Below are 15,244 nucleotides of genomic sequence, written 5' to 3'. Positions count from 1 at the left end.
ACCTGCTAACACTGGGTACGAGGTCATTGTTGTCTTGGCGTCTGTTGTTTTGTTTGTTTGTGTTTATGTCTGTGTTTTGGCCGTTGGGGCAAAAAGGAGACGGGGGTGATATGGTTTGTGTGTGGGGATTGAGAGAGTGCGTGTGAGACTGTGTTTGGGGGTTGGGTCACTAACAATAGAGCACTCTGCATGAGCAAAGTATATGTGATGCCTCAGCCTCCTAGACTGCTTGTGGGTATTGCTTTGTCTGGTCAACGCTGCTGTCTGGGACGCTGGTGTGAACATGGTGTCAGCAACACAGGTGACCATATCTGCTGCTTAAGGTGCCATCATTTCCCCACTGCCCGTGTGTCAGTTGTCCTTTTGCGTTTGCGTGAGCCCTGGATCCTATTATCTTCCTGATATCAGTGCACTGTGTCCGTTAGACACTAGCCTCCCCCAGCTTTGTGTTGCAACGTGCTGAAATGGCTTTGAAGGAGTTTTTAACGCCCCTCTCTTTTCTTTTGACTGCTCTGCGCCTCTACTCTGTGCTCTGCCTCTTTAGTTCTGATATTTCTCTTTTTTTGTGATTATTGTTCCTCTACTTTTTCTACTCCTGATCCTCCTGCCATCTCTCACTTCTCCGATATGCTTTCTGTCTTCTCTCCCCCAAAGTCCCCTCTTTCAGCCCCTGCCATGAAATGGTAGCTAAGGGGTTGTCAGTGTGGTTTCTCCTCTCTGCTGATCCTATTTCAAAGGGACCTGGAGATCCAGCATTAGCCCGAGCTCTCCTGCTCTCCACAGACTTAGAGTTAATGGAAGAAACAGACGGTCAGAGTGAGAGGGAGCTCTCCTTTATTCCATTAGAGGACAGACTCGTTTATAAGATCATCCTTTCTCCCTCGCACAGTTTTCTCCTCTTCTTACTTGCAAAAAAAAGGAACCTTCAAGGCCGTCAAATGCCTTGTGAGAACGCCTTTTCTCCTTTTGAATAAGCGTCCTTCATTCCTTTGACTACATCTGTCAAGTTGTGAGGTTATTTAGACATCCTCTCTGCCATTGTTGTGAATCTGGGCATGCTTTGGTTTGGCTTGTTGATGCCCATCAATGCGTCCACTGCCTGGATGGGAATAACAATTATTGTCACTGCTTGTGGCATGAGCACAGTTTGTCAAATGTCCACAGATGGCCTGTTATTGCATAGCACAAGACATGCGGTTTCTGATACATAAGAAAATGGATTGACGACCGGCTTTGAAGTGTTTTGGCCCTGGTGTCCTTCAGAAATGTGGTGGGTTGTCATTAGGAATGTCCCCTTCACGCCACACTTCTCTCCCTTCCTTTTTCTCTGCCTCCTTCTTTCACTGCCATGATCCCTCAGTGCTTTATTTCCTCTGACAAACGCGGCTATGTCTCGGTGGAGAGGAACGACTTTCGAGCCAACCCCCCAATCTCCCTCTCTCGTCCTTCACAATAACAGAACATTTCATCTATTTTCCACCTCATGCATATGCACTCTCTGCTCACACATTAAGACAGGGATGAGGAAGTGTGCATAGGCTGCAAATCAAAGCAAAGCGAACAAGAGAGGCCAGGTTATTGCAACCGTTTTACGAGAGATATGGGGCTTTCTATTTAAAGCCATAAAAACACACACATAATCATAGGAAACATACATATAGCCAAAGCCAATGTAATGGGCACATTGTATTTGTGCTTATGAGAGAAGGAGCAAAAACGTGTACGGGCAAATGGCTTTTTTATGATGGAAAAATTCCATAGTGGGTCAAAGCCCCTTGCAGGTGGCAGCAATTAACTGTAATTTCTCCAGATTGTAATGATCCATAATTTACCAGTATAACCCCCTTCCAACTCTTTTCAGTCAAGAGGAAAAGGTTTGCGTGGAGGTTTGATTGGGTGCACATTTTATGCCGTGTTCTGGTCTTTAAGTGAGATTGTTCGGAGGGGGCCGTGGTGGCCGTGGACACACGAGATAGAAAGGAGAACCACAAAACAGCAATCTGTTCCGTCTATTGCTCATCCACAACATCCCTCTTTTCGCTCAGCAGCCGTCTTCTCTCTCTGCCCCTTCTTCACCCCTTTGTCTCTCAGCCACAGCAGGCTTAAAACATGCACGACTGTCCATCCACCATCTTAGGGATCGTTTATAGTCGCAATCACACACACACACACACACACACACACACACACACACACACACACACACACACACACACACACACACACACACACACACACACACACACACACACACACACACACGTGGCCTATCTTCGTCTCTCCCTCTCCCTTGTTCTCCCTGTCTGGCACAGTATGGCCATGGTTTTGGGTTCAGTGTCTGCAAATGACTTCAGAAAAATGCCCTCCAGTGAAAAAAGAAAAAAGAGAAGAAAGGATAAGAAAGCCAAAAGATGAAAGAGGGAGCGCATTTGCAAGTGGCGGATGCTTCTTATTTTGCATATCTCTCACTTCTGCTTTCCCCTTCTTCTCCTTTTCTATTCACCTGAGAGGATTTAAATAAATCCATAAAGCATGAAATATCAGAAATAGAAAAGTAATGCATGAAATGCATTTTTATAGGAGCCTCCCCACCCACACACAAACAGTCAAACACAATTTCTCCCTTCGCTTCTTTTCGCTGTGAATGTGTGTTTTCTTGTGATAAACGCTGGTACAATTTATCAACATGTGACCTCTTATTTGTATTCAGTATTAATATGCAGCATCAGATACATGTCCCACTCTAGCCTTACTAATTCTGTAAACACGGCGTTGGAGGAGAGATGAGTGTGTTTAACGAGATTAGGCGTGCGTTGTCAGGCAAATCTCCGGTCAGTGTGCAAGTGCTATTGAAAGTCAATTATTGTTTGAAATATTCCTATGCCTTCTCAACTGTGTAAATTGTGTACTTGCTGCCTGACATATCTCTCATTATTGTTTAATTAATTCTCTTGTTAAGTGCACACCAACTAGAAATGAATGCTGGTTTAATTTTTTTTTTTAAATGCACATTAAATCTATCGCATATGTTATAGTTCAGGATTTCAGAATTTGTTGTTTGTTTAAAATTGTATATTATACAATGCGTTAAGATTCAGTGATCTGAAAAGTAAGAGGGAAGATTTATTTATCTGTGGCAATAAAACGTTTTTCATCCAATATGTTTTTTTCGTTTTATGTCGTTTTTGTAATGGGGTTTTATTTTGAAAGTAGCTGTGAGAGAACTTGCATTCTCTCAGTTTTTGATGATCGTATTGGACATTTTGTTACATATTTTAAAACCTCACTTTCATCATTTAAGTGTCATGATTCTACAGTTAGTTGTTTGTCATTAAGTCGTTGTATTATTTCATCAGGTTAATTTGAAATGTAATCATTTGTTTCCCTCTCTGTGTTCAATCAGATAAAGATGAGCCCAGCAGCTACATCTGCACCACCTGTAAGCAGCCCTTCACCAGTGCCTGGTTCCTGCTCCAGCATGCCCAGAACACCCACGGCTTCCGCATCTATCTGGAGAGCGAACCCGGCAGCCCCCTCACCCCCCGCGTTGCTGTAGCTCCTGGGATGGGGGGTGATTGTGCCTCCCAGCCTCCCCTCCATGCTGTCCACTTGGCTAACGGCAGTCCTTACAGCCTCCTGAGGATGCCGGGCTCTGGATCTGGCCGGGATTCAGCATCCACACCTCGCGAGGGCCGTTACCCACGCACCCCGCCCCTGTTCAGCCCGCCACCGCGCCACCACCTCAGCCCCGATGACCTGGCCCTGGCAACCCACCATCCCAGCGCTTTTGACAGGGTGATGAGGCTCAACTCAGTGCCACTAGAAGCCCCTCCGATGGACTTCTCTAGACGTCTACGTGAGCTGGCTGGGAATGCCACTGGGGCTTCCCCACCACTCTCCCCTAACAGGCCCAGCCCTATGCAACGGCTGCTGCAGCCATTTCAGCCAGGTTCAAAGCCTCCATTTTCAGCTACGCCTCCCCTCTCCACCTCTCAGTCCCCTTCTGGATCACGCTCCACCCCCAATCCTGTATCCAATCCAACCCAACCAGGCACACCTCTCAAGTCCAAGTCTTGTGAGTTCTGCGGGAAGACCTTCAAGTTCCAGAGCAACCTAATCGTTCACCGGCGTAGCCACACAGGGGAAAAGCCATTCAAATGTCACCTGTGTAACCATGCCTGCACCCAGGCCAGCAAACTGAAGCGACACATGAAGACACACTGTCAGAGCAAGTCTTCGGCGCTTAATGCCAAGTCAGACGACGGCCTCTCGACTACAAGCTCCCCCGAACCTGGCACCAGTGATCTGATAGGCAGTGCCACAGACGCTCTTAAGTCAGTGGTGGCCAAGTTCAAGAGTGAGAACAATGGCATGTTGCCTGTAAATGGAGAAGAAGAGGAGGGAGAGGAGGAGGAGGAGGACGAAGAGGAGGAGGAGGAGGAGGAGGAGGAGGAGGAAGAAGAAGAGGAAGAGGGGGAGGAGGAAGAGGGGGAGGAGGAAGAGGAGGAGGAGGAAATTGAGACTAAACCTGGAGTCGAAGAAGAGGAGGAAAAGAATGACTATCGATTCAGCCTGCTGCTTGAAGGGGCCCGCCACCACCAGAACAGCGAGGCCCTGCACCCACACCGCAGGAGCTCGTCCCGGGAGCCCGCTGATGAAGACTCAACCCTGGAGTCAGACCGAGCAGAAGTTGGGACCACCATTGCCATCAATGGCCTGGGTCCTCTATCCACTGACAGCCTGTCCAGGAAGCTGCTGAGGGGCCGGGTCAGCCCGGGCTCCCTCAGTCCCCTGTCCAAGCGCATCAAGGTGGAGAAGGACCTCGACCCCCACACGCCCACCATCCCCAACACCGAGAACGTCTACTCCCAGTGGCTAGCTGGCTACGCTGCCTCACGACAACTCAAGGACCCCTTCATTAACTTTACAGGTGGAGACTCCAGACAATCGCCCTTTGCCTCCTCGTCCGAGCACTCGTCAGAAAACGGCAGCTTGCGCTTTTCCACTCCGCCTGGTGAGCTGGACGGGGAACGAGCCGCTTCAGGACGCAGCGGCACCGGCAGCGGGGCCAGCACTCCCCACGGCGGCAGCGGGAATGGCAGGCCGAACTCCAAGGACGGCCGCCGCAGCGACACTTGCGAGTATTGCGGAAAGGTGTTCAAGAACTGCAGCAACTTGACAGTGCACCGACGCAGTCACACTGGAGAGCGGCCCTACAAGTGTGAGCTGTGCAGCTATGCGTGCGCCCAGAGCTCAAAGCTCACCCGCCACATGAAGACCCACGGACAGATGGGCAAGGACGTGTACAAATGTGAAATCTGCCACATGCCTTTCAGTGTATACAGCACTCTGGAGAAACACATGAAGAAGTGGCACAGCGACCGCCCTCTGGCTAATGACATTAAGACTGAGTAGGCAAAGAGCAGCATGCTGGCAGCTCTCTCTCAGCTCCCCTGGCTAAAAAGCGACCCTGGCTAACTAGCCAATAAGTGAGGGGAAAGGACAACAGGGTTAGACACCAGTACACGGTACAGCCCTGTTATCACCCCCGGCTGGAAAAAGCTGAATGCATGATCCATCATTGGGGCAATACTATTGCATCAAACGCAAAACTTTTTGAGCCTTTCTATTGTGCAATAATTTACACGTTTTGTATTTTTTGTAACTGGTCGGCATGCTCGGTGTGTTTTGGCTACTTAGAGAGAAAATTGTCCTCGGCTGGTGGGTTTGGTTGTACGTGTTGCTGTTGATACTTTTGATTTCTTCAATGTAAAAAAAAAAAAAAGTTAGTTATGAGAACCCATGCTGCATACAGTACATACTGTTTTACATATCATGTACAGTTTTGTGTTCAAACATAGTGGACAGTGTCAAATTATCAAAACATCAAGACAAGCAGGGTCACACTTAAAACTGATCTTTGTGAAAGATTTTCCATGCAAGATTGAGATAAGATATATATAAATATATACATATAGAAATTGGGCTGCCTATGAAATGCTAGGCACTAGCGCCATTAAATATTTCTTTGACAAACAGCAATGAAATTAACAATATGGTGTAAAATGACAACAAAGAGTGCCTTGGATATTTTACCTGCATTAGTTAATCCTCCTTTTTGCTATAAGCTCGGAGTTTCAGCTATCGAAGATTACAGGACATTTTTGTGCACATATGAAATAAGCAGGTCCTTGCATCAAGCACCTGTACAACCCTGTCGTGTTGTGACTTAGCAGAGCATAAGGAACCAGCTGAAAAAAAAAAGAAAAAAGAAAAAAAAAGATTATGTGTACCTCTGGTAAATCATTTATCTGCCTGACTCATGTATATTGTTATTCTCCAGATTATGATTCTGTTTACTGGCATGTTACATGCTAAAAAGGAGTATGTGTGTAAAGTTTTGGTTTAGGTGTTGTTTTTGTATGTTTTCCGGTACATGTGTACCAAGCTGAGAGGGTAGTCTGACGAGTTGTTTTAACCAACGTAATGCTCTTAATTTTCCAGATTGTTTATTTTCTTTGAAAATTAAGAGTTTGCAGGGTTTTATTGTTTGTAAGTAGCGCAGAATTATGTTTCTTCAGTGTCAGCCACGCAGCAGTGTAGCCAGCAGCCACTTGGAGACCACAGAGTGGTTTTTGTTGTTGTCCTAAACCAGACACATTTTGGGTGAGGGTGGGGGTTTGGGCTGGTGTCGGAGGGTAAGGGTAGCGGGGTGGGGAGTGGGTTGACCAGGTGTCTCTACAATTCAAATGTTTATGTCCTAATAGCGCTTATTCTCTTTACCGCATTCGAAACCCTGAAGTAATCTGAAACATTTTTTATCAACTCATTTTTAAAATGCAAGTCAAAATCTAAAATCAAGAATCAGAATTTAGAAAAATAATCCAACAAATTGGACGTTCCACACACGTTTTTAAGAGTCACATATTCATTCTGTTCTTTACAGTTAACATACTCTTGACCTCATTGTGGTAGTTGTATTTTTATTTTTTTATTTCCATCCCGTCATTGTTAATGATATAGCACTTGTCACTCTGCCTTGGGTTCTGTATCTGTCTCTCTAATCGGAGGTACAGTCGGTTGAGTATAAAACGAGGACCAGATTTCAGATCTGGGACTACCTACATGCACTGTTCAATTTTCCCAGTTTACAGTCGGACGCTCAAGGGAAAACTTGCTCTTATGCTGACAGATTAGTGTGGTGTCATTGCTTTGCATTAAAAAGAAGAAAAAGAGAAAAAAAAGAGTTGAACTAGAAACTGTCGCCAGCCATGTCTCCTCCCAAGGAACCAAACATGAGTTTGGCCCTTGGGGGTATCAATGCAGGAACCGCCATAGAAATATCCTGCTTCATACCGACTTTAGAAATATACTGCTCAGTACACAAAGGAAAAAAGTCTACAAATTTGATTTAAAAAGATAAGTAAATTGTGTTGTTGATTTTTTAAAGTAACACTTCAATATCTTTAGGGGAGAATCTTATTTAAATTTTGTTTTCAGTTTTTTTTTATTGTTTATTGTTGTTTCTCTTTTCTGTCTTGGTGACATCTGGGACTTGATCACTATGTAATGAATTGTAATGAACATGTCTCTCATCTTTTTTGCCTTTACTATACACAAGTCTTCAGGTTGAACACACATTTGCATTGGGGAGAGATTTATGATATATGAATATATAGAGAGAACTTAAAACACATAGGAAAATGCACACTCATGTAAGTTCCTATGTTCAAAACACATTTATGGTCTACTTTTTTCCTGTATTTAGAATGGTATTTGAAATTAATGTTCACTTAGTGTAGGCACTTATAGTATTTATGTTGGAGCCTGTATTTTTAACTGTTTTGCCTGTACTCTTTAAAGGTTTCAATGTACCCTTTTTTCTGTAGTGAAAAAAATCCCAACAAGCTGCCACCGTATATTTTCTTAATTTGGCAGGATAATATAGTGTGAATAATTTGTATGCTTGAAAATAAGTTTGTTTTTGAAAAATAAAATGTTGTGGAGTTCCCCCAAGGGTGAAAGGTCATATAATGGCCTTTTCAGGCAGTCCCGCTGGAGTGACCACAATGAGGTAAAAACAGGTGGTTGTAAATATCTTTTTAGTTTGTTTTATATATTTTTCTCTCCTGCCATTTTATATGCAGTAATACAAGCTATTGTTGGGTTTTCTCGGTAGCCAACTTTTTACTGTCCTTGAACATGTACCACCTAATAACATTCCAGCCGTTTTTGAAAAAGACCTTTCGTCATATGCAATCAATCCAACATCAATCTGAAAAGCATTTAGGGTTTTTTGCTACAGTTTTTTTTTTTCTTGTCATTTTGCATTTTGTTTTCATTGCCAAAATAACCATGGTGCTTTATAATTTAAATATGGTACATCTCATATGCAAGGCATATTCTAAATAAATCATAGAATGAAAAAAAAAAGTTTGGTACATGTTATCATTGCTGATGGTTTTGAGGTACATTTGAGTTTTCAGCCTGATTCATCCTGTGTTCTGTATTTACTCTCAAGCTATTTGTTCTGAACTGAACTTGAAGTTGACCTACGGCATTGGTCGACATTATTTATTATGACTATACACACACATGCTCTGTTCAGAACAGAGTCACTGCAAAACAAGTCAGTTAATTTTTCTTCCTCCTGATGAATTGTGATGGCTTAATTTCTCTGTTTGATGACCAAAGGTCATTGACGACATTCATGAGTTTTTGCTCGACTTACAGATTTGGTTGTTATTATTTTTCAGTTATGGAGATGCCACTCTATTTTCAGCTGTTGTCTGCATTATTCTCTTCACTCAGCCATTTTGTCTTGAAAAAAATAAAAAAGTATTACATACATATCTGAATTTGCTGCATTTGTTTTCTTTTTTTATTGTTATCTGCATCTTCACTCTCTAACCAAAGGAACACTAATCTATAATAGACTATCCAGAACCACCAGCACACACACAAGTACTACTGCACCCAGGTGTGTTTGCATGGCTTAGCTTGAATCACCCGTCATAGGAGGTGGAAGTTCACCAACATATCTCTGGTCTGTGGCCTTGTCAGGTCAGCAAAGTGCCTGTTATATCTCCAGCAACCCTCCCATCTCCTCCTGTCTCTCTCTGTCTTCCCCCCCTCCATCTTTTTTTTTCCCCCCCGACCACACCGCTTTTTGTATTCCTTCATTTTTTTTTCATTACGCTGTCTAACTTTATATGTCCTCCTCTGTCCCAATCTCTCTCTTTTCTCCAGACCTTTCCCTTCCCTGTTTCCTCCTCTCCCCGCTCAAGCACTGGAGGGCAACGTGACAGACTAATCGCTCTCCTTGTCCGAGCCCGCCGCTGTTTGCCTAGCAGGGCCAGATTAAAGTTCACAGATAGAGAGAGGTTCCTGCTTGGGCCAGGTGTTGACAGTTAAGATAAAACAGAGTCGCAAGGAAGTGGAGGGGGTGGCTGGGCTGGTGTTGGGAGCAAGGAATTTTTAGCCTGTGTGTGTTCTTGCACATATACACATTTATAATGTTCAGGAGGGGGGTTACCCCCTCCCCTTTGTCTCCCATCTCCCAAGTTCAATGTCAAGAGAGCAACAATGCTCGGGCCCACAAATCCCGCCACCAAACAACCCATGCATAGCAGACATACTTTTCCCATAGCAGACTCACGGCCCTTGCCTACCAGGCCCCCCTCCTTCTCCTTCTTGTGTAGACATATGTCCTTAACTCGTAAAGGCAACAGTCGGGATCGGGTGCTTGAAAGGGGAGTTTTCAAAAAGGTTGTCATGCCAAAAGTAATGCGTACAGTCCCGTTTAAGTAGTTTCTTCATCAAACGTGTTTTTCATTCGTAAAACAAGATGTTGGAGACATTTAAAAAGTGTTATTTCTGGCAAGTTTAAGGAGGATACACTGGCTGTGTGTTGAAGGGCAAGGATTTATTAGTTCATTATGCTAATCAAAAACTAGTTCACAAACACTCTTGAAAAGATAAGATCCCTCCCGACCCCCTCCCTCTTTTGCTCTTCTTCTCCTACTTCACCTCTCTCTCTGTCCTGACTTGCCTGTGTGTTTAAAGCAGGGGAGGCCTCCCAGGCATAGCTGGGGAAATCCTGTCCAGTAGAGAGTCGGCGCGTTGAATCAACTCTCTAATCCTCCTAATATGCCACTTCTCCCTGTCCACTGCTCTCCCTCTATTCCTCTGCCTTCCTCTGTCTCTTCCTTGCGTCAACTGTCAGTGGATCATCCCTCTTTATCTCTCCTATCCCTACTTCATTTTCTTCATTCCCTACATTATACCCACTCTGTCATGCCTCGTTTCTTTGTCCATTCCTCTTCCTGTACTTCTTGCCCCTGTTTCGGGCTCATTTTTTCTTGGGCCCGAGCCCGTTCCTTGAGTGTCAGTGAGTAGAGGAAGGCTGAAGAGCAGAGATGGAGAGGCAGACTGCAGCTGTGCTGTGCTGCAGTGAAGAGGGGGCCTCGTCCGGGCTCCTTGGAACAATATAAAAGCACTAATCACCCAGGACAGCTGACACCCAGTGCCTCACACACACACACACACACACACACACACACACACACACACACACACACACACACACACACACACACACACACACACACACACACACACACACACACACACACACACACACACACACAAAGATCTGAGGATTGCCAGTATAGGGTGGAAGTAGAGGAGCTCTGCCCAGACAGGACTTGCAGGTCTGGCTCGGCTAGAAAACAAAGTCTGTGTTTTGTCTATGGGCAGCAACGCTTGGGGGCTGAAAGTGCTTTCTCCCAAACATGTGTATATACGCCCATAGACTGTGCCTATGCATGCACACACTCATACCTACTGTACAACAGACATGCAAGCACACACACACACACACACACACAAACTTAAAAGGCAGTTAAGTGCATAGGAGTATACAGGCAAACTTCCCCTCATGCACTTTTGTACGCAGACACAGAATCAAACACACATGCTGATCCTGGAACACAAACCACATAATGGATCGGGTGCATGCACGCTCACACACACACACACACACACACACACACACACACACACACACACACACGCACACACACACACACACACACACACACACACACACACACACACACAGACACACACACACGTGTGTACACAAAAGTGTCTTCGGGAATGTGACCTTTTCCCAAAAGCCTCCCTTTCCTGCCCCGGCTCCCCTCCCCCTCTGGCTGTGTGAAGACTGAAGGGGTCAAGGGTCAGGTTTTGGGGGGCTGAAGATTAGGTTTCACATGACTGAGCACCTTTGTTGGGGCAGGCCGGCAGAAAGGAAACGTCCAGGAGGGTAGCTGTGTCTGTCTGAGAAAGGAGAGAGAGAGAGGGGGAAGGGAGAAAAGAGGGACAGAGGGATGGATGGAGGGACGAGGTTTAAGTTGAAGTTTGGTCAGGCTGAAGTTGAAGTGCACGAGCGAGGAGGGAGTGTTTGAGAAGCACGAGGGAGAGAAAGAAGAAACGAGGAAGGAGAGTGAGTAAATGTGAGGACATAAAAGAGAAAACCAGAATAACCTCACCCACATTCCTCACCCTATAGCTTTACTTGGCTTTCTCCTTACACCTCTCCCTTGCTTAACTCTGTCTCCTTCTCTTTCTTTCTTTGGCCATGTGGCTTCTGTGTCGGGCTGTGGCCAGCCAGTGTCCTCTGTGCCTGCTGGCTGCGCCGATCTCCCCCATGACCACACAGCGAGAAGAAAGCCCCAGCCAAAATAGTAAACTGGATCACAGCAGAATCCCCCTTCCTCCTCCTCCTCCTTCGCCTTCACAACATCTGAGTCGTGGTCTGCCCGCTAGACAATATGTGCTGTAACTGGCAGTGAAAATCTTGGCAGAGACCCGGATTACCTCGCTTGTGAAGTATTGCTTTAAACGTCCGTGGATGAGATTTTTTTCTCCTTTTTCCTACTTCTCAGACCTAGAGAGAAGGATTTTAACGACGTGCAACAGTTTCAACTAAATGAGTCACAGAGGTGGGACTGGAACTGCTGATGGCTTCCAGATAAGGTGAACACTTTGACCCTGGAGTGAAAAAGAAGGACAAGGGCTGGGGGTTGAGGGGGAAGGAATGTCTTGAACACTGCGCTGACCATAATTGAGTGGACTCTTTGGGTTTCATGGTGCGCAATCAGATATGAGCCTTAAGGTATTGCCTTTATTACTGACCTTTGGGTTTGTTTGTGACATTCCTAAAAACTCTACTGCCTATTACTCGTGTGTTTGTACAGTGTGTCCACTAACACATAAGCCCTGTGCCGGCCCTCTGCATGTCAGCCTTTTTTCAGCTGCATTGTACAGTATCAGTATGTGGTTGGTCTATCGCCAAAGGGGTTTCCTTTGGCACACTGCAGGGGAGGCTCATTCCAAAGCATGGGTGGTTAAAGGAGAGGGGAGGGTCAGGGGGTGAGGGGGTTGGGGCGGGACGGGACAGGGGCAGTAGATTCCAGGGAGCGACTGATCTGACCTTGAACCGCGGGGCGTGGAGATCTGAGAGTGGCACTATATGTACTGTATGTTTGCGAGTCATGCCTTGTTACATGTGGACGTGTGGCACAGGCAGATGTATACATGCGGGTGTGTGCACTAGCATACATGTGTCTGCACACGACTGGGTTAGTGTATGCTCACGATCATATCTTTGCGTCATATGTGTGCGTGCATGTGTGTGTTCTCCAGGTGCAACGCCGCTGGCAGAATTTATACGACCAGTTAAACAGGGTCATATTATCAGTGCCCTCTGACTTGTGTGTGCTTTTCTGTGCACCTGCACGTGTGTCTATGTGTATGTGAGCTGTATGCTGTGTGTGCAGTGGGAGACAGTAGGGCGCCTGTTTACGGTCCTGTGAATAAAGAGGCAAAGTTCATCCTCTGGCCTCTTTATGCCACTATATTTCAGTGTCAGTTAAGGCTGGACACGACAGCAACTCAGCAAATACATCATTTATGGCTCGTAAACTATGTCACTCATGACAGTTGGGATTTTCAGAGTGATTGATTTTGGCTGATATTTAACTGAAGTATATAAGGATTGTCCTTTTCTGGAGTTGTTGCTATTTTTTCTCCTGTCTTTGACATTTAGTGTCCAGTGCTGTAGCTACCCCTGTGGACAGCAAGGTCATGTCACCTGTACACTTAACCACTATCTTTCCCTAACCGCAACCATGTGTTATAGTTGCCTAATCCATAGCTTAACCTTAGTTTATCTGCTCTAACTCAAATATTTCCCTGCATCTAAAAAATGTGAAGACATTGGCATTGGGTGTAAAAAAGGAAAGTGTTCTATATGGTTTCTGCATAATCCCTCCTAGCCCTATTTGTATCCTGTACACATACATCTTTTTTTTGTATTTACATATGTTTACGTTCCCTGTCCATTCTTATCTATATTTACGTAATATATCCTCATGTGTGTGTCCCTCTGTGTGCCTGTGTGTGTGTTAAAGGTGTATATGGCAGCCCTGACCCTCCCTGTGGGGGCCAGCAGAGCTCTCTGAGCTGTCCCAGCTGCTGCAGGGGTGACAGAGGCTAAGACTGGCCAGGGCAAAGGGGTGAGAGGGCTCTGGAAGTTTCTGAGAATTGCCCCGCCACTCCTGGTTAATTCCTGAGGCTCAGGGGTCAAAGAGAGCGGGACGAGGGGGAAGGGAAGCGGGGCTGCAGGGCCACAGTCACATGCTTGACCTGCCAGACTGACCTTAATACACCCGGCATATACTTCCTTCTGCCTGCAGGATTTACAGTTTTGGTGTATGGACTTGTATGTTTTGGAAGTTTTCCTCAGGATCCAAAAGTGCATTTTCTTACAGAGAGAGGGAGAGTTAGATAGTTTGTGTCACAACGTTGTTTGATATTTCCCAGCCTCTCTCTGTTCTCTTTCTGTTCATTTCTTCATATCTTTCGCTCTCTTTCAGAGATGCACTTCTTAAAAATAAACTTTTTCATCCACACCTTATCGTTCCTTTTTTCCGTCTTTAGTTAGTGTGTCCAGTACACACTTCACTGAAGAGCGTTTGCCCACACACACATATTGCCATTCTGCAGGACGGAGGTCGCAGTCCAAACTGCTCCAAGGGGTCGCAGGAGTGCGGCCGGCTTTCTTGGACCAGGCAGCCTCTAATATTCTGGTTCTAATATTCTTTATAGGGCCAACCGGTGGTCTTTAGTGGGGACACATTCATTGTGGGCCTCCTGTCCTACAAAGCGCTTGTCAGTCATTGTGCTGAACTTGTGTTGTTTCTATGCAGCGCTCGGCAGCACAGCTGTCGTCAAAAGACCCAAGGCTACTCTACCCTCGCCTGAAAGAAACAAACAAACAAAGCCGTAAAACAAGAAAATGAAAGACAAAAAAGGGTCACAAATAATGAGTGTACAAAAAACATCTTGTCGAATTGCACCTTGGGAGTCTGTCTTCAGGAACACTGAGGGGTAAGAAGCTTCTGAGCGGACCTGGGGCACAATGGGACTTGGCCCCTCCTGTGTTACTGTTAGCCAGGCCCTTTGGATGAACTTGTCTCCTTTCAGTTGGCGCTCTTATGCCCAGGTGTGTCCTTGTGTGTGTGTGTGTGTGTGTGTGTGTGTGTGTGTGTGTGTGTGTGTGTGTGTGTGTGTGTGTATGTATCCACAGCACTGACATGTCTTTGGCCCCAAGTGCTCCATTGAAAATAAGACGGAGAGCGGAGCGAATGAAAAGAGATAAAGTGCAAAACAAGGATGAGAGGAGGAATAAAAGAAGAGTGGCTTCCTTGCTTTTCAGGGCAAGGACAATGTTCAGGCCTTTCTCCCACGCTCTGTACAACACTCTCTCTGCCCCCGTGGTCTACTGAGTGTCCAAGACCAGCAGTTTGTGTTTTAATTTATTGAAAGGCTTTCAGTAATTTCATGTTCTGTGAGCAGCTTTTTAGTAAATATTTCAAGGATGGAGATACACTTTCAAATGAGAGTGAATGAGACTGAAAACTTTTTATCGTTGATAAATGTAATTGTTTACATTATAAAACTACCACAAATAAATGATCCACAACTGTGCTTGCTAAATAGTTGCCTCCATATTACACATTTGCCATCATGTCATTAAATTAATACAAACATTTTCCTCAATGTTCAGAACTAATACTCGGTCCATACTTTCCCAATATCGCAATCATTGTGTAGATCTCTTGGGTCCGGTAGCCAGCCAGCCGGCCAAGCAGCCATCCAGACAGGCCAGTGAATG

General features: G+C 45.5%; 1 protein-coding gene across 1 annotated transcript in view; it reads left to right on the top strand.

Moving 5' to 3' along the window:
- The window catches only part of LOC306737769 (B-cell lymphoma/leukemia 11A-like), a gene marked incomplete at both ends in the record, with an annotated part of 32,106 nt that extends 26,691 nt beyond the window's left edge, over nucleotides 1-5,415 (top strand). Inside the window, one exon of the mRNA XM_079219556.1 lies at nucleotides 3,404-5,415. Within this exon, the coding sequence (XP_079075682.1) occupies nucleotides 3,404-5,415 (2,012 nt within the window). The remainder of the gene's footprint in view (nucleotides 1-3,403) is intronic.
- Nucleotides 5,416-15,244: the final 9,829 nt, after the last annotated feature.

Source organism: Taurulus bubalis, assembly GCF_910589615.1.
Source record: "Taurulus bubalis genome assembly, chromosome: 6".
Taxonomy (NCBI): Eukaryota; Metazoa; Chordata; class Actinopteri; order Perciformes; family Cottidae; genus Taurulus; species Taurulus bubalis.
Note: the sequence above shows the minus strand (reverse complement) of the source record. Positions and strands in the feature narration are given on the sequence as shown.